At 54.5% G+C, this 22,269-nt stretch overlaps 1 protein-coding gene and 1 long non-coding RNA gene across 2 annotated transcripts; one reads left to right on the forward strand and one right to left on the reverse strand.

The window, feature by feature from the left end:
- Nucleotides 1-8,300: 8,300 nt before the first annotated feature.
- Nucleotides 8,301-16,158, reverse strand: ODC1 (ornithine decarboxylase 1). Its single transcript, XM_082745498.1, has 12 exons — nt 15,908-16,158; nt 12,841-12,988; nt 12,438-12,572; nt 12,001-12,174; nt 11,644-11,816; nt 11,094-11,228; nt 10,896-10,977; nt 10,621-10,704; nt 9,766-9,928; nt 9,571-9,683; nt 9,272-9,486; nt 8,301-8,775 (listed from the first exon to the last, which is right to left on the reverse strand). The coding sequence occupies exons 3-12, from the start codon at nt 12,537-12,539 to the stop codon at nt 8,631-8,633; spliced, it is 1,386 nt and encodes a 461-aa protein (XP_082601624.1). The 5' UTR covers nt 12,540-12,572; nt 12,841-12,988; nt 15,908-16,158; the 3' UTR covers nt 8,301-8,630.
- Nucleotides 16,159-16,239: 81 nt separating this feature from the next.
- On the forward strand, nt 16,240-20,519 carry LOC309871995. The gene is made up of 2 exons (XR_014315605.1): nt 16,240-16,877; nt 17,721-20,519. It is a non-coding gene; the product is annotated as an uncharacterized lncRNA (long non-coding RNA).
- Nucleotides 20,520-22,269: the final 1,750 nt, after the last annotated feature.

A 22,269-nucleotide genomic window follows, 5' to 3' on the forward strand; every position in this document is an offset into this window, starting at 1 on the left:
ATCACAAGTGCTTCTGCCCAGATGTGAAGATGTGAGTCTGGGGGTCCTCTTCGACCCTGCCCCAGCAGGAGCTCACGAAAGTCGGTGTAGCCCACCACCCCGTCCGGCCAAGGACCTACAACAATAGGAACCACTCCTGAAGCTGGAACGTTGTTTCAGAGCTCAGGAGGGAGGCCTGGGATGTGGAGGGGAGAGTGGGAGGGCCGGGCTCCATGTCTAAGGTACTCATCTGGGCAGCTCAGGATCAAGGCCTGGGAAGGCAGGGCTATACCCCCTCATTCTCAACCCTGGCTTTACATTAATGCAGCCTGAGGCTTTCTCTGGGTAAGCTGGCCTCCTCTGTGGGAACTGGCATTAAGCCAGCAAGATGCGAGCCCCCATGTGCTGAAGGCCTCTTAGGCGGATACTGCTGAATGCGCTGCTGTAAACCTCCCATCAGCCTACAAGTTAGCCGTGACTACCTACGTGGTCCAGATGGCTGGCCTGGGGTATAGAGAAGTTGCTTGCTCCAGAAAGGGGTTGCAGATAGGGGCCTGCAGAGGACCCAAGTTGGGACGACTCCTAATCACGGAGTGGTCTTCAGACAGCTGAAGCCACCTTTGGGGCCCCATGTGTCTGGGGAAACGCAGGGGCTTGTCCCTGGGTCCCTAAGTAGGGCTCAGCTCGGGGGGCCCCCGGGCCTAATCCCCAACCCCGGCCGAGGCACTGCGCGGGGCACCGCTGGGGGCCGGGAGTGGGGGGCCGTCTGCTGTGCTCCCTACTCCCGTCCGGACCTTGTAGACCAGGTGGCTCCCCACTGGACCGCCAGCACTGGCTTCCAGTCCCATCACGGCCGCCTGAGGAGGGGACGTCAGACTTCTGATGGGGAGGTCAGACGCCTGCAGAAGGTCTTCCAGAGGAAGGAGAGTTTGTGCAAAAGTCCGTCCTGTCCCTGACCTTTCCCGGAGCTGCCCTGCCCCGGGTTACGGGCCAGCAGTGAGTGCATAGTCTGCTTCGAGGAGCCTAGGGGCCAGAGGGGAGACTTGGGCATCCAGAAGAAGGCCCCAGCTCAGAACTGGGCCTGACCGCCTCTAAGGGGACGAGGGGTTATGCGCCACCGACCGCCTCTAAGGGGACGAGGGGTTATGCGCCACAGAGCGGGGCGGTGGGCACAGGGCTCGGCCTATGAGGCCCAAGTCAGCTTCTCACCAGCTACCAGCCTTGGGCCATCCTGAGTCTGCTGAGCTGAGCTGGTGCCAGGCGCGGACTCCTTGTTGGCCGTTCCGTCGAGGGGCTGCCCAGCGCGAGGCCGGTGGAGGCGGGCAGTGGGTGTCGCAGGCAGTGGGGGGCCTGGCGCCTCTGCCGGTTTCCCTCAGCCCGGGGACCCTGGGGGTCCTCAGGGAGTCAGAGCCCTGTAGCATGGCCTTCTCCTGGGCATGGGGGACATCCAGAAGACCTCTGAGAGGACAAGGGGTGAGAGTCGAGTAGACGTGGGAGACGCAGTGGTGCAGGAGCCCAGTGAGCCTGGGCCTGGACGGAGGCGTGTTTATGCGGGAGCTGCTCCCGAGGGAGCGCTTGGGACATGGCCACATGGGACGCCACCCAGAGTCAGGGCCCAGAAGAGCCTTGGGGTGAGTGCCGCCTGGCTAGTGCAGGGACCTGGCGAGGGAAGGCAGCTGCCTGCGGAGGGCAAACTTCCCCTCCGTCCCCTACAGGACTCTTTCCAGAAGCTTCTGAGACTCCCTGGGGTGGGGGGACACCTCTGGGCTCAGACCCAAAGGGGAGCCATCTCTGAGGAACTGCCAGGCCACCTGACTCCTGCAGTTTACGAGAGGGCGCACTTGGGCCCGTCCTGGCTGGTCTCGCCACATGTGGGCTGGGTGTGTCCCCATCTCCCACATGTGCGCCACACACACACCCTCCACGTCCCTGTTCTCCAGGGGACGCTGCTGCTCTGTTTCCAAGGGTCTCTGTGGTGCACGTGCTCCACCTGGTGGCGAGCAAAGAGGAGACTGGGGAGGGGAGGGGACGGGTCCCAGGGACATGCCTCCGGCTCCCAGTGCTCTACGAGCCATCAGCCAGGCCCCTCAGGCTCGCTCAGGTCCCACAAGTCATTAGCAGAATGAGAACTAGCTGCATCACGGCCCCCAGACCGTGCCCCTTGCCCTGGATGTGTGTGCATGTGTGTCTGTGTGTGTCTGTGTGTCTGTGGACCAGTGGTGTGTTTGGTTCCGGAGCCTCCACAGATGGGAGCCTGGCTGGGCCAGGCTGGAGCGTGTGTCCGTCCCGTGTGGAGGGGTCACAGTCACACAGTCGGGCATGTCCCACGCAGATGTGGCGTCCAGGGTCCGCTGCACCTGGCCTGGGCCTGTGTGGGCAAGTGGCTGGCTCCAGAAGACGGGGTGAGGCTGTGTTGAGTGGTAGCCCCGGCCGCCCATCCTAGTGTGTGGGGCAGAAACCCCTGTGCCCTCAGCCCAGCCCGGCTTGGCTGCTGGGGCTCCTGTCCCCAGTTTCGAGGACAGCGGCCTTCCTGCCTCGTCCTCCCTGAACCGCATGCTTACCCACACTCCGGGCCCTTTTCAAGACTACATGCAAATACCCCTTCCTCCAAGAAGCCATCCCTGACTCCTCCCAGATGGCTTATAGCCCCCCAGGCTCCCCTCAGTCACAGCACCGCTTCCGCTTCCTTCATACTGACCTCTGGTTGTCCAACCCGCTCCTCCCTTTGTCCTTGGATCCAGTGCCTGGCCCAGCATGGGGTTAGCGACGGGGAATGATGACTGAGACTCAGCACGTGGCCCGTCCCTATTCCCTGGAGCTGCAGGGAAGCCACGGCCACCCCAGACACCGGGGCAGAGGAACGAATCTCATCTTGGACATTGAGGAGCCCCGTGACCCTAGACAAGGCCCTCCTTGATCTCTCCTGTAAGACGGTGACATTGACCCTGCACATCGGCTGCCAGAGGAAGGGCTGCAGGGCCTTGGGGGAGGGGGAAGCTACTGCCTGAGTCAACACCTGTCCTGCAGACTCCCCAGCTCAGAGGGAGGGCTGCCAAGTGTTTCCCCGGATGTGGGGGCCACGGGGCCAGAGCCAGGGTTAGGAAGGGACCCCTGCCCCCCAACACACACTGCCATGGAGGCAGCTCTGGTGTGGGAAGAACCCGGGGGCCTGGGACCATGCACAAAGACAGGGAGGGGGCAAGCCTGGTAGCCTTAGGTACCGAAGCATGGAGGTGGGCGGGGACCTGCACCCAGGAGAGCGCAGTGGGTGGGGATCCCATGAGAGCAGCGCCCCTCTGCCTCCCCCACCCCACCCTGCAGCAGGGAGGCCGAGCCTCAATGTCACCATCTTATAGGAGAGGACAGGGAGGGCTGTGTCCAGGGCAAGAGGGCTAGTGGGCAGAGTCCCCAGGTCACCTCAGGATGTGGCTAGGGGTGTTACCCACTCTGGACAGGCGTGGGCGGCAAGGCTGTTAAAAGGCTGGGGCAGCGGGTGTGAGGCAGGAGGGGCGACGGCTGGGCTGGGGGATGAGTTTCACCTATGGGGGCTCAGGATGAGTTTTGGGGGGCGATGGCCTGGTTGGGGCCAAGGCTGCCTGGAGCCCCTTTCTCAAAGCCCCAGATCCACTACTGTGACTGGCCCTGGATTTCCTTCTGAGCCAGAGCACGCTCGTCTTCCCACAGACCTCCTGGCACAGTCAGGGCTCTCCAGGGACCTTGGTCTCGTGTTTGCCAAGTGACTGTGAAACCTGACAGTTGGGTCACGCTCCCAGCTGGGCAGAGGAGCCTGGATTACGAGGTGCTGCTGCCCTCTGGTGGCTGTGGCTGGGAATGTGGTTTTAGGCTTGGGGGTGCCAATCCCCAAGGCCTCCCAGCCCGGTTTCAGAGCCTCTTGGACATGCTTCATGTAGCTTTCTTTCTTTCTTTTTTTTTTTTTTAAAGATTTTATTTATTTATTTGACAGACAGAGAGACAGAGATCACAAGTAGGCAGAGAGGCAGGCAGAGAGAGGAGGAAGCAGGCTCCCTGCCAAGCAGAGAGCCCGACTCCGGACTCGATCCCAGGACCCCGGGATCATGACCCGAGCTGAAGGCAGAGGCTTTAACCCACTGAGCCACCCAGGCACCCCTTCATGTAGCTTTCTGTCCCTGTTCCACTTGGCAGATGAGACTGAGGCTCTGAGGAGCGCCTTTCGTTTTTTTTTTTTTTTTCTTTTCTTTTTTTAATTTTTTTTTTCAGCGTAACAGTATTCATTGTTTTTGCACCACACCCAGTGCTCCATGCAATCCGTGTCCTCTCCAATATCCACCACCTGGTTCCCCCAACCCCCACCCCTGCCCCTTCAAACCCCTCAGATTGTTTTTCAGAGTCCATAGTCTCTCATGGTTCACCTCCCCTTCCAATTTCCCCAACTCCCTTCTCCTCTCCATCTCCCCATGTCCTCCATGCTATTTGTTATGCTCCACAAATAAGTGAAACCATATGATAATTGACTCTCTCTGCTTGACTGATTTCACTCAGTATAATCTCTTCCAGTCCCGTCCATGTTGCTACAAAAGTTGGGTATTCGTCCTTTCTTTTTTTTTTTTTTTTTTTTTTTTTTTTTTTTTTTTTTTAAAGATTTTATTTATTTATTTGACAGAGAGAAATCACAAGTAGGCAGAGAGGCAGGCAGAGAGAGAGAGAGGGAAGCAGGCTCCCCGCTGAGCAGAGAGCCCGATGCGGGACTCGATCCCAGGACCCTGAGATCATGACCTGAGCCGAAGGCAGCGGCTTAACCCATTGAGCCACCCAGGTGCCCCATCGTCCTTTCTGATGGAGGCATCATACTCCATCGTGTATATGGACCACATCTTTATCCATTCGTCCGTTGAAGGGCATCTTGGTTCTTTCCACAGTTGGTTCTTTCCATTGCTGCTATGAACATTGAGGAGCGCCTTTCTATGGGCCACACCACACACACAGGCGGAGGCTAGGCTCCTGATACCCAGGACTCTGAGGCCTTTTTGATAGTATTACACAGTTCAATTTCAATTTCAGACAAGAGATACATGTCCCATGCAGTTTCTTTAATTTTTACTTGCTGAGTCTGGCAACTCTACTCCTCAAGCAGGGAGCCGAGTGTGCGCGGTCCCCGGGGCGGGTCAGAAGCTGCGGAGGCCAGCCCACCCCGGCCGGTCCGCTCATGACCCTCCCCGTCCTCCAGTGAGCCGCGGGGATGGAACCAGCCTCCAGCCCCAGCAACAGCAGCGAGACTCCTCAAGCGTTTTTCACTCGGGGGCCTACATTTGGGGCTTCACTGACCCTCCCTCGTAACAACCGCCAGTGCGGGACTGGAAAGCCTCTGGCTTCAAGTTCAGTGACGCATTTGTGGGCTAGGAGAGGCGCCAGGTGGACGTGGGAGTCCCAGGGCCTGCCTCTGGCCTCCGCCGTGGGACGGGGCTCGACCAATTGGCTTCTGAGCCTCTTCCTCCTTTGGGAGGCTCGAGATTTAAGATGAGTCTCGCGGACCCGTGTCCAGGGCTGTGTAGTCTCCTCGGGCCCCAGCCTCCCCCCACCCCTTTGTCTGCTCGTCCAGAAGGGCTCTGTGCACAGGCGGAATGTGCACACACGCCCGCACACACACTCACACGCGCGGCCTGCTGGGTGTTTGCTCTCCCCACGCTCTTTGTGCTCGCTCGGGCTGGCACGCGGGCCCCGTCAGCTCTGGCAGCTTCGAGCGGCCACGGGCCCCCGTTCCACCGAATGCCTTGCCCGTCCGTACCCGACGGTTATGGGGGTGTCTCCAACGTGTGGTCACAGTGCAGGGAAGAGCCCACCAAGGGGTTTCTGTCAGCAAATCCTTAGAATTGCTGGGTCAGAGAGTTAGGATTATTTGCGATGTGGCCCGATGGCCTGCAGAGAGGGCTCCCGCCGTCGCCTTTCTCGACAACCGGGGCAAGCAGCCCTGCTTAGCCGGCACCCAGGGAAACCCCTTCATCTGCCCCCCCTCCCGCCGACACAGGACCGTCCGTGGTCGTGCACATTTGAGTCTGGAAATCTCAGACTTCTCTGAGTCCATGTTGTGTCTCGGCTGCTCTCATATTGTTTTGTTTAGTGACCAGAGCCCAGCTAATATGAAAAAAGGCAGCTCAGGTCACACAGTTCTGTCTCTTACCTTTTTGACTTCAAGTGTGTTAACTTTGTGTCTGCTCATGAAAACGCTCACCCCGAATGTGTGACACGAGGAGCTGGGGAGGCCCTTCTTGCTCTTCCCAGGCTGTAACCCCCCATCCCCACCACCCCATCTCCGGAGTGCGGTGCGGGCCCCACAACCTGCCCTCGGAAGATGGTCCCCAAGTGAACCAAACGCGGAGCCCGATGGGCTGAGACCCGCCTTCATCCTGGAACCAACAGCTTGAGACCCCCGGGTTCTCTTCCCGTGGGGAGCCTATTATCCAGTCTCCGGCACTCTCAGGAGGAAAATCCCCCCGGCTGCCTAGTGCAGGCCCAGAGCCACAGTCACTTCACACTCTATTTAAAGTCTGGGAGTGTCAGTTTTCTGTGAATGGCTTTTTTTGAGAGCAAGGTCACCCCAGAGCATGGGGAGGAGCAGAGGGAGAGGGAGAAGCAGACTCTGTGTTGAGCCCGACGTTGGGCTCAATCTCACAGCCAAGATCATGACCTGAGCCAAGATCAAAGGTCAGACGTTCAACCAGCCAGCCCCCCAGGTGCCCCTAGACAGCGCCATCTTTCTTCACCACCTGGCGTAGGTAACTACACGCAGCAACCGAGGACTTGCGGGGTCTTGGAGTGGACACACACCCAGCAGATCTCCGCCTCTTTGGCCAAACTCATCTGCCCACTCTCGGGTCTAAGGACCAGAGGAGGCCATTTCGCCCAGTCCAGGCCATACTATCCTCCAGACCCGAACATGGCCTTGGCAAATCCCAGAAGCCCTGTCAGCTGACAAGTGTATAAGCAGGGTGTCGGGAGTTAGGCTGAGGCTGTCGTGTGGGTGGGAACAGGATGACCTGGGGTGGCTTCTGTCCCACTGGCGCTGCCCAGCTGGACGGACTGGCTGAGAGCAGAGCACTTTCCAGATCCTTGGCGTATGAGTGGGAAGTACACACTCCCCTCTCTCTCTTCCATCTAAGCTCACTGGCGCCACTGTGAGATCTCCCTCCCTTCCGTTCACGTTGAAGTCCTCGTTTACCAAGATCCCAGGCTGGGGGATTTGCTCCCATTTCTCAACACCAATTCCTCTATTTTGAACATCCTGAGGAATCAGGAAAGGATGTGCTCACAGAAGTGGGACAGTCGGAGAGGTTCCCCCCACCCCTTGGACCCTACTCTAGTCAGAACTATTGTGTTTGTAGCTTCTGATGTATGTTGGTATGTACAACTAAAACCGTAACCTCAGGTCTAGGGAGAGCAGAGCTGGTGACACGCCCAGCCTGAGCCTGGCTGAGCAGTGGGAAGAGGAAATTCGGCCACCACAGCGATGCAGTGCCCATGGGGAACCCAGGTCTTGGGCAGGGAAGGTGGTTTTTAGGAAACCGGTCCTTCCCCTGGAATCCACTCTACAGCACTCCCTGCCATCTGGATTCTGGTCTTGCTGCACCTCCCCGGTAGGTGAGACAATACTGCTCTGTGACAGCAGGGCCCAGGGGCTTACTAGGGCCCCGTCTGGTTTTTGCCCACCTTCCTTCCCCTGCAGGATTGGACATGATGATCTTGAGGGGGTCCACAGTGTGAGAACCTGATGTCCTTTGGGGGCAGGAGGGGTACGAGTCGAGTAAGCGGTCCAAGTCTAAGAGAGGAGAGACCTACAACACAGGGTAACTGCGGAATTTATTAAATGAGCTGATCGCCCAGTGTTGTACCACATTCCTAACCTGCCGCTCTGCAACTCGGTCCTGGAGAGAAGATTAGCGGGAAGGAACACCTGTCCCGTGGCAGCGCTCAGGGCTCCACGGGTCCTCCTCTGGCACAGCCCTGATACCCACAGGCAATGAAGAGCTCTGGGTGCTCCCGCACAGCCACGTCTGGGGACATTCAGGGCCTGTGTCACCCACGCTTTTCCCTCCACCTATGTGTGGGCCAAACCCTCTCTTCTGTGTGAGGATCCACAGCAAACTTCATACAAGACTCCCAGACTCGAAATGGACGTGCTGAGCAGGAAGACAGCATTTCGATGCATTTTCAAAACACTGAAAACCACCAACTTCTAAGTTCTCTGGGACAACCTTCTCAGCTACTGGGACCAATTCCCACTTATAAAACACATTCGAGGCACACCACCGGGAATGGACACGCTGCAAAAACTCTCCAATGCCCAATTATTTCAAGATATTTTATTTTTAAAACAGGTCACAACACTAAGCTTTTGGCCCGTTCTGCCAAAGTACAAGCTACAAATGCTTGCTCAGCAGTGGAGGGGCGCCCCTTAGTAGCATGTTTGAAAATTGAATAAAAATCCATATAAAACAAATATTCAAATAGTTTCCATAGGAACACAGATAAGTGACCCCATCTCCTCGTCTTCCACACTGTTGCATCCGTGCCGACCCTAGTTACAGACATCTCAAAACTAGCAGGAATTAAGTTACAGTCCCCCCCGATCCCCCAATCCAAGCTCAACTCGAAGCTAACAGCTACAGGAGCAGCACCTACACGTTAACGCTGGTGGAGGCACAGGTGGCCGGGGGGCGCTTCAGCCCGCTCTCCCGGGCGCAGGACACGGGCAGGGGGCTGGCGTCCGGCCCCTCCAGCTCAGCCGGGAAGTCGCGGCTCTGGATCTGCTGCATCAGTTGCCTGAGAGATAGAAGTGGCAGGTTCAGAAACCTCAAGTCCCCCGGAACCAGGCGGCCTCCAGAGCGTCCCTTCCCCGAGAGCCTGTGTGCCCCCTTGGCCACTACCTCCCCAGGAAGCGAGTCAGCACATTCCAGAAGCAAGCCTGTCTTCAGGACCACCCATTCAGTAACAGGGAAAGCACAAGTCATGTGCATTCGTGACAATACTCTATTGACACAGAAATACCCCCAGGCTTTTTTTTTTTTTTGAAAGAGTTACACCTCTATAAAAATCTGAGAATACAGATTAGTATCACCAGAGGAATCTTCCACTTATATTTTCTAAATTTCCTCAAGCATATATTCTTAATGCAGGCAGAGAACTACTTTTAAAAACCTTTTTAGTATTTACACCTAAACAAGATGATTTTCTTCTGACTCAACCAGGCAAGAGCCAGCAGAAACCCCAGGAGAAAGCTATTCTTGTCAAACCAGAAACACGCGCCGTCGTCACTAACCACGTCGGCCCCGACATCACGTAGTAGATGGTCGGTCTCTGGAACCCGTTGAAAGTAGAAGCAGCTGCGACCGTGTAGGCGCCCATGTTCTCAAACACCATCCAATCGCCCACGTGCATCTCGGGCAGGTCACAGCGCTCGACAATGCGGTCCAGGCCGTCGCACGTTGGTCCCCATATGCTGGTTGAATAGTACTTCTCATCTGGTTTGGGTCTCTGCATCGAGAGAGAAAAACGTTACCTAGCTGCCCTCGCTATGACCATAGCCTCGCTGCTGTGCGGACCGTGCTCGGAGGGTACCTTCTGCAGGAGGGGCTTCACATGTGCGTGATCATAGAGGATGCAGTTGAATGAGCCGTACACGCCATCGTTCACGTAATACATAAAGGTTTGTTCATTGGACTCCTCTTCATCTGGAAGGACACCAGAGTCTCAATTACCACTTTTTCTACCACCGTACAGCTAAGTGTGCGATGACTCGGCCTTTATACGTACCATCAGAGCCTGTCTGTTCCTTTAATACGAGTTTTTTGGCAATGATGTTAACTGCGAGCGTGAAGGCTGATGCAACGTAGTATCTGCCAGGCTCGGCTATGATGCTCACGCCCGAGTCAGCCGGGAAGTACTTGTCCAGGGCTGGGTTGATAACACTGGTGATCTGCGAGAGACAGCGAGGGGTGTCACCAAGGAGAGCTCACCGCAGAGAGAAAACCAGCGCCGTGACAGGACGCCAGCAGCAGGCAGGTTTACTGTCGAGCAACAGCCGCGGAAGAAAAACCAACAGCAGCATCTCCCTGCGGTTTCACATGGATTTCCCTTTGGGATTTGATGGGCAGAATTCTATCAAACAACGCTTTAAATTTATTACTGCTTACTGAGTATGAAGGTGCCTAAATATTTTAATCTACCAAATACACGTCAATAGGACAGACTCTATTCTGCCCATCTCACAAAACTGTAATAAGAAAAGTGGATCTATTTCATAAACTCAACCACTGCAAAATGGCCCGTATTTAGTAAGATGTCCATTTTAACTTTGTAAGTGACTAAAACAATTAAAATGTTTGGAAGTACAAAATTTAGAAAACCCTATTTGGGGTAATGATGTACCGAAGTCTGCATGTTCTTTCCTACTCAACTATTTCCCACAATCTGGGGGGAAATGGACTCACTGTGGTTAAGAAAACCAAAGCACATGTAATACAATTTTAAATAACAGAACTCACTGAAAATATACCAAAACATTTTTATGTTTGTACAATTTCTTTTGTTATTACTTTAAAACACTTAAGTTTGAAATACATGAAAATGGAACTTGCTAAAAATAGCTGTATTTCTGCTATAAATTACCTCTTCAAATTTAAGCTTCACATCCTCAGATCCAGGAAAGCCACCACCGATATCAAGTAGATACATGTTGAAACCAACCTCAGCCTAGAGTCAAGAAAGTCAAGTCAATCAAGCAGCCAGATCAGTAACAAGCTGTAAAAATGTATGCAGCAGCTGGGTTTAAGCCTCTGGAATATGCAGTGACTTTTGGAAAAGGTTAATTCTAGAACTGAGGCTTGTTACCGTCAGCCCCGTTCCCCAGCCCACAGCCCGCAACTGGGTTTACATATACTCACTCCCATGTCAAAGACACAGCGGGCATCGGAGATGGCTTGCACGAAGGTCTCAGGATCGGTGCAGCCACTTCCCACGTGGAAGCTAGGGCAAAGAGAGGAGAATATGCTATTTCTGAAAATCGCTATTCATAGTGCGAGAAAAACCTGAGATGTGCACTGTCCAGTATCTTAAGTCTCTGCGTACCGCCAGGATCTCACCTGACACCGATGATGTCAATATTCAGCTCTCTCGCCCGTTCCAAGAGAAGCCTGCTGATTTTGAGTGTGGCACCGAATTTAACACTGAGGCGACAGACTGCTTTGGAATCATCGGTGGCAATCCGCAAAACCAACCTAGAAGCAGAAAAAGTGTATCAAATCTCCCGAAAGAAGACCACTGATAGCCATGATTATAATAAAAAGAATCTGTGACTGATACCCTCTGATTTGAGTCTCATACTTTTTTAAGAATCTGTATTTACCTGGGAAAGAATCAGAGAGAACAGAGGGAAAAGGAGAAGCAGATTTCTGCTCCCCGATCAGTCCCAGGACCCTGGGATCACGACCTAAGCAGAAAGCAGACGCTTAACCGACTGAGCCACCCAGGCGCCCCAAGACTCTCCTACAGCTTTATTCATCAAGAGGATTTGAGATTTTCTACTCTGCCTCTGATCAGCACACTCCTATACTTTATACTCAAGTATAGAATCTTGATACCACGTGTAGATCTCGTATGTGACCTGCCCACAAACGAGGAGTCACAACTCACTTTGCCTTCGGATGTGCCCTGGCAACCTTCATCAGTTCAACTTCACTATCGAAAGTCATCATCTGGACTCCATTGTTGGCAGCGTACTTAATCTGAGACACTTGTTTACAAGGATTTGCATAGATAATCCTCTCTGGAGGCACCCCAAGACTTTGTACCAATTGTATTTCAGTCTGAAAAACAGGAGTATGTTATTGATAGATATGAAGCCAAAGAAAGAAAGAAACAGGAAAATGGGAATTCAGCCCCCCCACTTTCACTGCTGTCTATTGCCCAAGAAACCCAACTCTGACCCGCCCTGCTGGGAGCACCAGGGCCATCTGAAATCATCACCCCGAGTCCCGCTGCTTTGCTTACCTTGCTGGCGCAGTCAAACCCCGTCCCAATGGTAGCAAGGGTCTTCACTATGGTTCTGCTATCATTGCACTTGACTGCATAAAAGGGGGTGACCCGAGGAAGAGCTTTTAACCATCTCAGATGTTTCTTTAGAATGTCTCCCAGGTCGGCCACATAGAAGGCATCCTTATCATCCTACAGCAAGAGTGGTTGCAGGGAACTCATGAGCGGCCTAATCACACTCCCACATGCAGCCTCCCCCTGTCATTCCCATCAGTCTCAAGGAACCCGTTTTTCTTTACCCTGGTCACTATTACCACAGAGTGATTCGTAGCTAATAAATTCTGAATTACCTAACATGCCATGTTCCATTCTACTTCCTTAAGACCCCACTCAAGTTTCTCACTCAGGTGCCCAGGATTTTTAAAGCTGCACTGCTAGCACGGACTTAAACTTACAGAAGATGAAACTTCATTAATTTTTTGGTCCAGAATATCCTTGGCAGTAAAGCCTTCATCGAGGAAATGGCAGTCTAATTCCGCATTATTGAAGTTGTTCATGGTTTCTTGAAGTTCCTCCAAAAACGTAACAAACTGCAAATAAGGTGAAAAAACTTACTCAGAAGCCATAGCAATACTCAGTTCATTTTCTAAAAAAAATATTTGAGCAAGACCGTTCGGGGTGGGGTGGGGGATGGCACAGAGGGAAAGGGAGAAGCAGACCCCCTGCTGAGCCGAGAGCCAGATGTGGGGCTCCATCCAGGATGACCTGAGCCTAAGGCACAGGCCTAACTGAACCACCCAGGAGCCCCCAACACTCAGTAATTGTTAATAATAACCTGCAACAACCATGAATACTTACATGGAAAACTAAGGAGAAATGGAACTTAAAGAAATGGTGGCCAATTTCTCACAAAGGCAATTCTCCAGAATTCCAAATCCCGCTGAGGATACGTGCGCCCCAGTGCAGCAGGGGGAATGGTGTGATCAACACCGAATTTGCTGTCCACCTTAGGAAGGCATCAAATGGAAAGATCAGGCACGGACTGTGATGCGAGCACACAGAAAGCAGGGCTGCACAGGCGCTCTCCGGAGATCGCTGGCTCACCCACTGGACTTCGGAATCCCCTCCTTCTGGGCGTAAGCCACAGGATTCCAGAAACCTCTCCACTATCCAAGGACACTGCACATTCAACACTAGACTTTCTCAAAGCAACACACTAAATCTTTTAAGATTTTATTTATTTATTTGATAGAGAGACAGCGAGAGAGGGAACACAAGCCAGGGGAGGAAGAGAGGGAGAAGCAGGCTTCTTGCTAAAGCAGGGGAGCCGGATGGCGGCTCCAGCCCAGGACTCTGGGATCATAACCTGAGCCAAAGGCAGAGGCTTAATGACTGAGCCACCCAGGCGCCCCAACGCTAAAATCCTACATGTTATTACTATATACCTCAAAATAAGCACTTCAAATATTCATGCTAAAAAATCTATAGAAAGCAGGTTTCAGAATCCTCATTTCACTAAAACAGAAAAATTGTTTATAATGGCCAGTTTATTTGATTTCAGGGATATGTTAACTCTTTAGAAGCTCAAGAGAACACTTCAGTAATTACTAAAAGGCGCCTTATAAACATCTACCTTCTGTTTTCCCTAAGTCTTCACAAAAGTTTTAATAACTGAAAGGCATTGTGGAAATGTCTAAGGCTAAACTTACTGATGCTCTGAAGTTTCCTAAGAATATTCTGAGTTCATTTTTATGCTATTTTATTTTCAGGCCATGCATATTTTTAAAAAAGATTTTACTTCTTTGACAGAAAGATCACAAGTAGGCAGAGAGGCAGGCAGAGAGAGGGGGAAGCAGGCTCCCTGCTGAGCAGAGAAGCCCAATGCGGGGCTCCATCACCAGGACCCTGAGATCACGACCTGAGCAGAGCCTAAGGCAGAGGCTTAAACCACTGAGCCACCCAGGCGCACCCCCCAAACATGTATTTTTACAGTAAGCAATCTTCATTATCAACAAAATGTATCACAGCTCCTGTGTCTGATCAGAAATCAGCGTTCTTAAACCAGAGCTGGCGATCAAGTCAGCGACTCTGCAAATCTCATCTCGTCCTTGTTTAGTTAATGAACGATAATCACATGGAAGTAATTTCTGGCTAACTTTATGAATAACAAAAATAAGGAGGCAGACAAGAATTACGAATAAGCAAAAATAAAGCTCATAACATTCAGAGCCACTGTCCTTGGGTCTTCACAAAATGTGACACAAATTACTGATTTTAACCTATGTAATTTCTGCTGGGCAGGACTTTTTTTTCACTGTGCGACCCGCTTCAGTGCCTGTAGCCTACGGCAGAGAGGCCAGGCAATGGTTCGGGGCCGCGGTTTGCTCTGGCATGGGACACTATGAGAGGCCCAGGGGGACGAGCCTGCCATAAATCCAAACCCATGCACGGTACAGCTTGTCCTTTGTTGTGTGTGTTTTTCCCCCCTTTCTTAAGATTTTATTTATTTTTTAAAATCTCTACACCCAACGTGGGGCTTGAACTTACAACCCCATGATCAAGAGTCACATCCTCTACCGACTGAGCCAGAGGAAGAACTTGTTCTAAGACTTGATCTAATGTGACTTTCTGGCATTGTCAACCTCCTACGTTGCTGAAACCACCTCTAGGGGAAGTCAAGAGTCTAAGGGGACGGCAAACCCGTTGTGTCTATATATTCCACACTGAAGGCAGGTTCACACAGTAACAGATTGGACTCTTCAGCTAGGATCTTGTTAGAAGAGCTTTAAAGCAATGTTCAAGCTTAAACTTGGGAAATTATTACTTTGAAATGTTACTGTTAAGTATCTTTTAAAGCTTTATTTTGAAAACTTGCAACACAGTTTCACCCTTCAGTGTTCTCCAGAGCTAAGTCCCTTGAAAGGATGGGTCAGTGAGCACAGACACCACTCTCCTGGGAAGTCTCTCCTGCCAGCCGGGAAGTATTACACAAGAGACAGAGACCAAATTTAAGCAAACTGAAAAAATATTTCACAAGTCAACTAAACCATGCCCAATTTTAGCTTAAATAAAGCCAACCCATTCTTTGTGCTCCCCAGACCTTTCTAAAAAGTTCTGCTCCCCACACTTACCCATTATTTGGGATTCTCAAAAACACCACCATCAGCTTGTTTGGAAAACCTTAAGGGCTGCCTCCTACGGGTCAGTCTGTTGCCTGGACTGGGATCTCAATATTCTAGACCCTTCTTAGATCTCTAAGTCATCCCAAGACTCCTCGCAGAGCCAACTCTAGGGCACAACGAATAGAGAATGTACTGCCGTTGTCAAGACAAGGCTCTCTCCCATCTGAGCTCGAGCAACTCCGGAGAGCGGCTCTATCGGGTCGCTTCCTCCGTACAGACACTAAGAGAAAATTCCGCGGCAGGGAGAGAGAACGGCCTGCCTCACCCTAATGGAAGTGAGCGGAGCGACGGGAGCCCGAGACTTGCTCGGGCCCGCTCGTCCCTCTCCTGCACCTGCTGCCGGGCTGGCCGCATGGGTTTTAGAAAAAGAACAGCGGCTGAAAGAACCGCGGGCCCGCCCGACAGCCTCCGGCTCCGAGTCCCCACTGCCGCGGTGGAAGAGGGGAGACGCAGTCCCCTCCGGCCCTGGCTGCTCCAAGCCCTGGCTGCCCCGATCCGGAGCAGGACGGGCCGCGCCGACGGTGGCCGCCGGGCGCGCGCAGGATCAGGGGTCCGAAGTCCCGCTCCACGGAGGGACGCGGGCCCCGGAGGGTAGGGGGGTCAGGGACCCGCGGTCGGCGCGACCACCACGTGCCCCTCGCAGCTCCAGGCGCAGGGTCAGCCCCGGGCCTCCGGCCCGCCGCGCGGGGACACGTGGCCGTCCCCCTCCCGCCTCCCAACCGCCCGGACGCGCCCCCTCTCACCTCAGAGCGCTGGGGCGCCGCGGGCCAGCCCCATGGAGACGCCGCCGCCGAGCGCGCAGGACCGCCGGCCGCCCCGCCGCCCCCGTCAGCCGGCCGCCCGCCGCCTCGCTGCCTCCCGCGGAGGACCGCCGGCCCGAGGTGGCGCCGGAGCTCTGGCAGAGGGGCGGCGGCGGCGGAGGCTGAAGGGACTGACAAAGCCGACGCGCCGCCGCTCCGCTACTTATAGCACCGCGCGTGTCGTCATGGAGACGCACCAGCTCAAACCAGCCGCGATCGGTTCCGTCCGGGCGTCCTCCGAGGAAGGGGGCGGAGCGCGCCCGCGGCGGCCAACCCGCGGCCCGACGGAGGATGGGGAGCGCGGGCCCTCAACGTCAGCGGCTCCGAGCGCCAGCGGGCCCGCCCCCGGCCTCGCGCCCCTCCCGGCCCTGCGGCAGATTTGCGCACGCGCACGCGCACGACGCCGCAGGACGCCTCCGGCGGCCTCTCACCCCTCCCGGCCCTGCGGCGGGCACGCGCACGACGCCGCGGGGCATCCCTGGCGGCCTCGCGCCCTTCCCGGCCCTGCGGCGGGCCCGCGCACGCGCACGACGCCTCAGGTCCTGGGCCCGCCGGCGACCGCCGCGCTCCGGGACACCAGCCTCGGGGCACGAGCGGGCGCCTGCTGGCGAACCAGGCCGAATTTCAGCATCCGCGCTGGGCAGAACTGTTCTTCCTCTTGGCTTTGAGTGCCTCGTGTCCTAGGGCAGAGAAAGGAGATCGCGGGCGCAAGCGGGCCACGTGGACCCCGGGTGGACTCTGGCCCCTCCTGCCAGGCGCCTCCTGTCCTAGGAGAGGGGGCCTGTGACGATTCTGGCTTCACCCCAAGAATGGGGCGCAGACGCAGACGGGGGCCAGGTGCGTGCTAAGGGTCACCTGGCAAGTCGGGGGCCCCGCTTCGGGCTGCTCCCGCGGCGCCAGTCAACGTATCCAGGTGTGTTCCGTCTGGATGGCCGGCAGCGACCGCCACGCGAAGACACGCGGGCGGTGTTAAGCCAGAGGCTTGTCTAGGGGCCTTAGGGGAAGGAGGTAGAGAGACCACAGGCCACCAAGTCCCTCCACTGCCCTTTACCATTGTGGACGGCATTCGCGGTGACTAGATGTCTCTAAGGGCAGGTGCGGGTGCCTCGTTTGGGCAGAGCCTTTAAGTCCCCGCACAGCGACAGGCTGCACAATGAAGCCGGAGGCGAAGCCCTAGGCATTGGGTTATCCCTGAGTATGCAGTCCGTGGGGGAGGACGATGCCTCTCTGGGATGTGGGCCACACCCGGCTGCTGACCCCAGTGAGGGGAGAAGGAATGTGGGGCAATTCTTTTTTCTTTCATCTTATCATTCTTTCCCTTGAAAACAAAGTGCAACAGTCACATCCCATCCTCGAGTGTGGGGTGTGCCCCACCGCAGGGTCCCCGTGAGGATTTAAAGGGGATGGGATGCTAGTCCAGGCAGGTTGCCAGTTTGGTGCAGAGGGACCTTGGAGGAGCTCAGTGCTGTACCCCATCCCTGGTGCAGGAGTGCTGCGTGAACTTGGGGCTATTACCTCCCTTCTCTGGGCCTCCAAGGAAGTTTGACCAGAGGATACAAGGATGTTTACAGCTGCAAAATCCCTGTGAGGTTTTGAAAAACTTCCCCTGCACTGTCCCCAGGCCTGAGGCACACCTTGCTCAACTTTATTTTTACATAGTCCTTGAGCAGCCCATGGGTGGGTACCTAGCACGGCTCAACTGGAGAAGGGAGGCAGGGAGTTATCTCCACCCTGACAAGCTTAATTCCTACCCTAGGATGAGATTAACAGCCCGTCAGAGAACCGGACAGCCCAGACGCAAAATGAGACAGCTTTAGACTCACGGGAAGCACCCTGGTATTTGTACCCCCTCTGTGAAGAAACATTTTGTCCCAATGACAGACTTTTCCTCACATTCCAGAAGTCTCGCGGGTCCAGTGCCGTGGCCAAGTGGGGAAGAGTGTCCACACCCTCGGCTCTCTTTGGCAGGTCAATCAGCCAGTCATTGCCAGGAGAACATTGTCCCCGCTCTGCAGCCTCCTCCAGGCAGCGGGGACCAGATGTCTCAGCCTGTGGGGTCCTGGTAGCGGCCTGGCGTGGAGGGAAGCACGGTCATCCCCTGTCCTGCCAGTAGCTTGCTGCCCTCATAGTGTGACCTGGCCACCTCCCTGACCCTCTGAGCCTCCGTGTCTCCAGCCATTAAGGGAACGTTTTGGGTCAGATCAAGGGTCCTGTTCCCACTCAGCTGTGTGATTGTATTTTAGACTTAGAGGTAATAACTGACATGAGAGGCAAGTTCTCGATTGAGGAAGCCAGGTGGTCTGCCCCTCTCCTGTACATACATGCAGCTCACTCCCGGGTCACCTGGATACGCTGCTGCTCTGGCTGGCCCACGCCAGAAGTGGAAACCCCTGCCCGCACACCGTACTTTCCTCTGGGGAGGCCCCGTCTTGCCCAGATGATCCATCTGACCCAGATTAGGAAACAGAAACAAAGGAAAGAGGCTGTGCTGCTTCCGCGAGCACTGGCCCTGCTGGCTGCAGGCAAACTCTTGGAGCGGCCCTTGGCCTAGGGTCTGGGAGTTAGCAGGGTGTGAGTCATGAAACCCAGCTACTAACCTGGATTTGGGAAGGCAAATCGGTGATGACTAAATTCGGCCTTATTCAAATGCGTGGCATTAATGTCTTTCTGCCTATTTTCGGTAGACTCTGTCGTCTCCCAGACTATCTCTTCCCTTGGAGAAAAGCAACAGATCCTTGTCAACTACGCGGTGGCCAATGCCTAAAAGTTACACTAACGTGAAGGTGAGGTTTTTGTGTTTGGAGCAGAAGCCGTAATGGCAGGAAAGTAAAAAAAAAAAACATAAATCATGTTGGATGTGCCAGTAGGATCTGTATCCTTAGTCATCCCACCTAAGCTATAGGACCAACTCCATGTATTTTTAGCTACCCCTACCACCGAGCTCCTTCTGGAGCCCGGGGCTTCCCTTTCCCTGGCTGGGTCTCCAGCTGCTTGTAAAACACTCTGTGGCTAGATCGGCATACAAAAACAGGGAAGCTCTTGCGCTCTGATATTCTAAGAATCTTTCACAATGAGGCTCATGTATAAATCTACTATATATGTTTTTGAACTAAAAAATGGGGCTATGTCTGAAGAAGGGGGTGTTTTTACTTCATGAACTTATTAACACGAAAGGGCTTATGAAGGTGTATATAGCAAATTCAAATTTAAGGAGTCACCTTTACTGGAAATAATTAAATAACATAAAAGACAACACTCGGTGAACATTTATGTATCCACGCGGTCGCTATTGGAATATTAGACTTTGAGAGCCTCCTGGAAAATAGGTTTGTGTTCTGTCCATATGTCCAAGGTCATCTGCTACTGCACCAGGTATCTTCCCAGAAACGCAAGAGTCGGCTCTGGAATGAGGCGCGTGACCTCCAGTTACATGAAGACTTCCCAGGTCACCTTGGAAGCAGTCAGGGGATGCTCTAGTCACCTGTGGATGTTTGACTCTCTGTTCGGACGCTCTGTCACTCACCACTCACTAGCCTTGCCCTCAAATCACTTGAAGTGTTTCCAAAAATCCCGTCCGCCCTCCAAGGTGGAAAGTGTGCCATCTTTGCCAATATGCAAATGATGTGCCCTAGGCACAGAGAGTTTCCGGGAGGCCCTCCTTGCTCTGAGCAACACAGGTGTCATCACAGAAGGGGAGCACCTCCAAAGGTGGTTGTCAGAAGCCAAAGAACAGCTCTGTGTAAGTGGAAGTCCAGGACATTATAAAGTGTGGTCTCACGGCCCCACCTTGACCCGCCCTGGTGTGGCTCCCCGGGAAGTTGCTGGAACGCAGCGGGACCTCCTGGATCCCAAGGGTGCCCCGTGGCAGGTCGGTGGCCACATGGTACATTGCAGAGAAAAGGTGGCCTCTGTCCAGACATTAAGAGCAGGAGTTCATTTGACTGGCAAATTGATTCTAGCAATGCTTTCCTTCCCACAGCCTGCCTTCCGAACCGCCTGAGGACAGAGGCGCAAGACGTCTGAACGGACTGTGGTTCACATGCCACCTTCCTCACCCTGACAGCAGGACAAAGGTTTTCAGATCTGACCACTTTACTCCTTTATCTATAACTCTTCCCTGGTGGCCTTGGGCCCAGAGGGTAAAGTCTGGACACTTTAGCCCGGCACCCAGGACCCTCTGAGGTCTGTCCTGCTCCCTTTCCCAGTCTCCTCTCCTGCAGTGGGCTGTGTGCCAGCCCCCCTAAACCACTTCGTTTGGCGGAGCCTGCCTGCCATCCCAGCGCGCCTCACACAGGATGGGTACCTTGGGTCTTGGCCCCTGTCTCTTCCCACTCCCACTGAAGTCAGGACCACAGCTTACTTACCTTCATACATCCAGTCGCTAGCCCAGTACCTGGCACACGACAGCCACTCAACATTGTTAGGTTGGAGAGAGGGCCCCCCCCTGGGGGAAATCTATGATTTTGTGTTTACACGGCTGATTAGCTCATGGGAACTTCTCCCTATGTGCTGTCCAAAATCAGAGGGCAAAAAGACACTGAATATTCTTCCTGAACATTCCTTCATTCAATCCGTGTTTATCCTGAGCGGCTCCTACCTGCAGCTGGTGGTCTGGGTGATGGAGGATCCCGGGGCTCAGGGCTGGGTGCTTGGGCATCTCAGCACCTCGGCCAAGGGCCCAGCCTTCCAACCCACCACCACCTCTTTTGTTCGATTTTCTCTGAGCCTCCTGGTGACTGCCTGTGACCCCACATGTCGTGGCCCCTGTGCTGGGTTTTGCCACCACCCCACTTCTTGCTGGAACCCCAGTGGTGGGAGCCCCGGGGCCAGCGAGAGTTCTTTCTCCCATGGCAAGCAACAGCATATGGAGGGCCCTGGCGCAGTGCAGGCCTTCTGGAAAGTGTGTGCGCTGCCTGGGGTTAGTGTGAGCTCCACATCTTTGCCATGTCAGACCCAAGACCCAAGGGCCAAGAGTATCATGATGGGCTGAGCCCCCCCGGGGGGGGGGCAGCATAAGACAACTTCTGTCTGGGCTCATCAGGAGAGCCTGTAGGAGTAACTCAAGGGGACACATGTTTCCCTGGCCCTGATTCTAGCCCAGGCCGCCTCTAGCTGCCAAGGAGGAGATGGGCCAAGAAGGTCCCTGTCTTTAAGGAGTGTGCAGTCAGAGGGGAGCCCAGGTCCCAGGCGAGTGCTCTGTTTCTGATCACCAGCACGGTGGCCCCATGGGGAACCCCCAGGGGGTCCCAAGGACAAAGGCATGAGCAAGCTCTGGTTTTAGAAACAGTGAAGCCTGGGCTTGGGAAGACTCCTGCAGGGCTGGGCTGAGCTGTGGAGGGGCAGAGGGCACCAGCGTAAAGGCATGGAGAGAGGTCACCATCCATGTACCGAGCTTCACTTGGGGAGGGAACTGAGGGCTGTAGCATGGGACTCATTCTGGGTACAGCCTCTGACCCCCAGGGGCCACTCCTTGGTTGCACAGACAGATCTCAGTCTGCATTTCCCATCAACCCAACCAATTCCTCGCAGACAGCAGGACCCAGTGATCTTGAAGGGCAGGAGGAGGGCTTAGCCACCCAATGCAGAGTATTAAACATTCCCCTTTGGCATGCCATGCCTGTATCATTCAAGACCCAGCCCACAGTTCTGTGGAGTGAATTGAACATGGGAACTGGTTACAGAGATAACAGTATCTAACAGCTGCAGAAAGCCCCTACCACCCACAGGCTGGGCGTGAAAGGGAGGAAGGGCCCCCAGCATCACTGTGGCCACCACAGAGAGGCACTGACCAGAGGGGGCTGGACATACCGAGGGAAAGCAGCCAATGCCAGGGACGCTGCTTGAAGCAGAGGGACAGGAGGAGAAAGACATGGCGTCTCCCATCCTCCACTCTCTTACTGGGACCTCCTGATTGGACCCTGTTGGCAAGAGACCTGGCAAGTGATTTTCAGGGCTCAGCCTCCGCCCCGTCTCCATCCCCCCGAAAAACAGCCCTGACCTGGGGCTGAGGGGATGGGCATGAAGATCAAGCTGGCTGATGACAAGCGCGGCTCCCTTCCCAAAGGCTTGTCAACATCTTCCTGCTGACTTGGAGGACACGTCCCAAGAAGAGTTCCAGTAAGCACAGGATCCCGTTTCCTATTGGCTTGAGCAACAGGGAAAACTAATCACCTCGCTTGCCAAGAAGGGTCACGGAAGGGAGGCTCCAGATTCTTCCATTCAGAAACACCTGACCACCACCCAAGACCCAGGTCCTGTTGGTCTTTCTCACTTCCATGCCCAGGGTGAGGGCCCAGCTGTCTTCA

This window comes from Mustela nivalis (genome assembly GCF_964662115.1).
Source record: "Mustela nivalis genome assembly, chromosome: 8".
NCBI lineage: Eukaryota > Metazoa > Chordata > Mammalia > Carnivora > Mustelidae > Mustela > Mustela nivalis.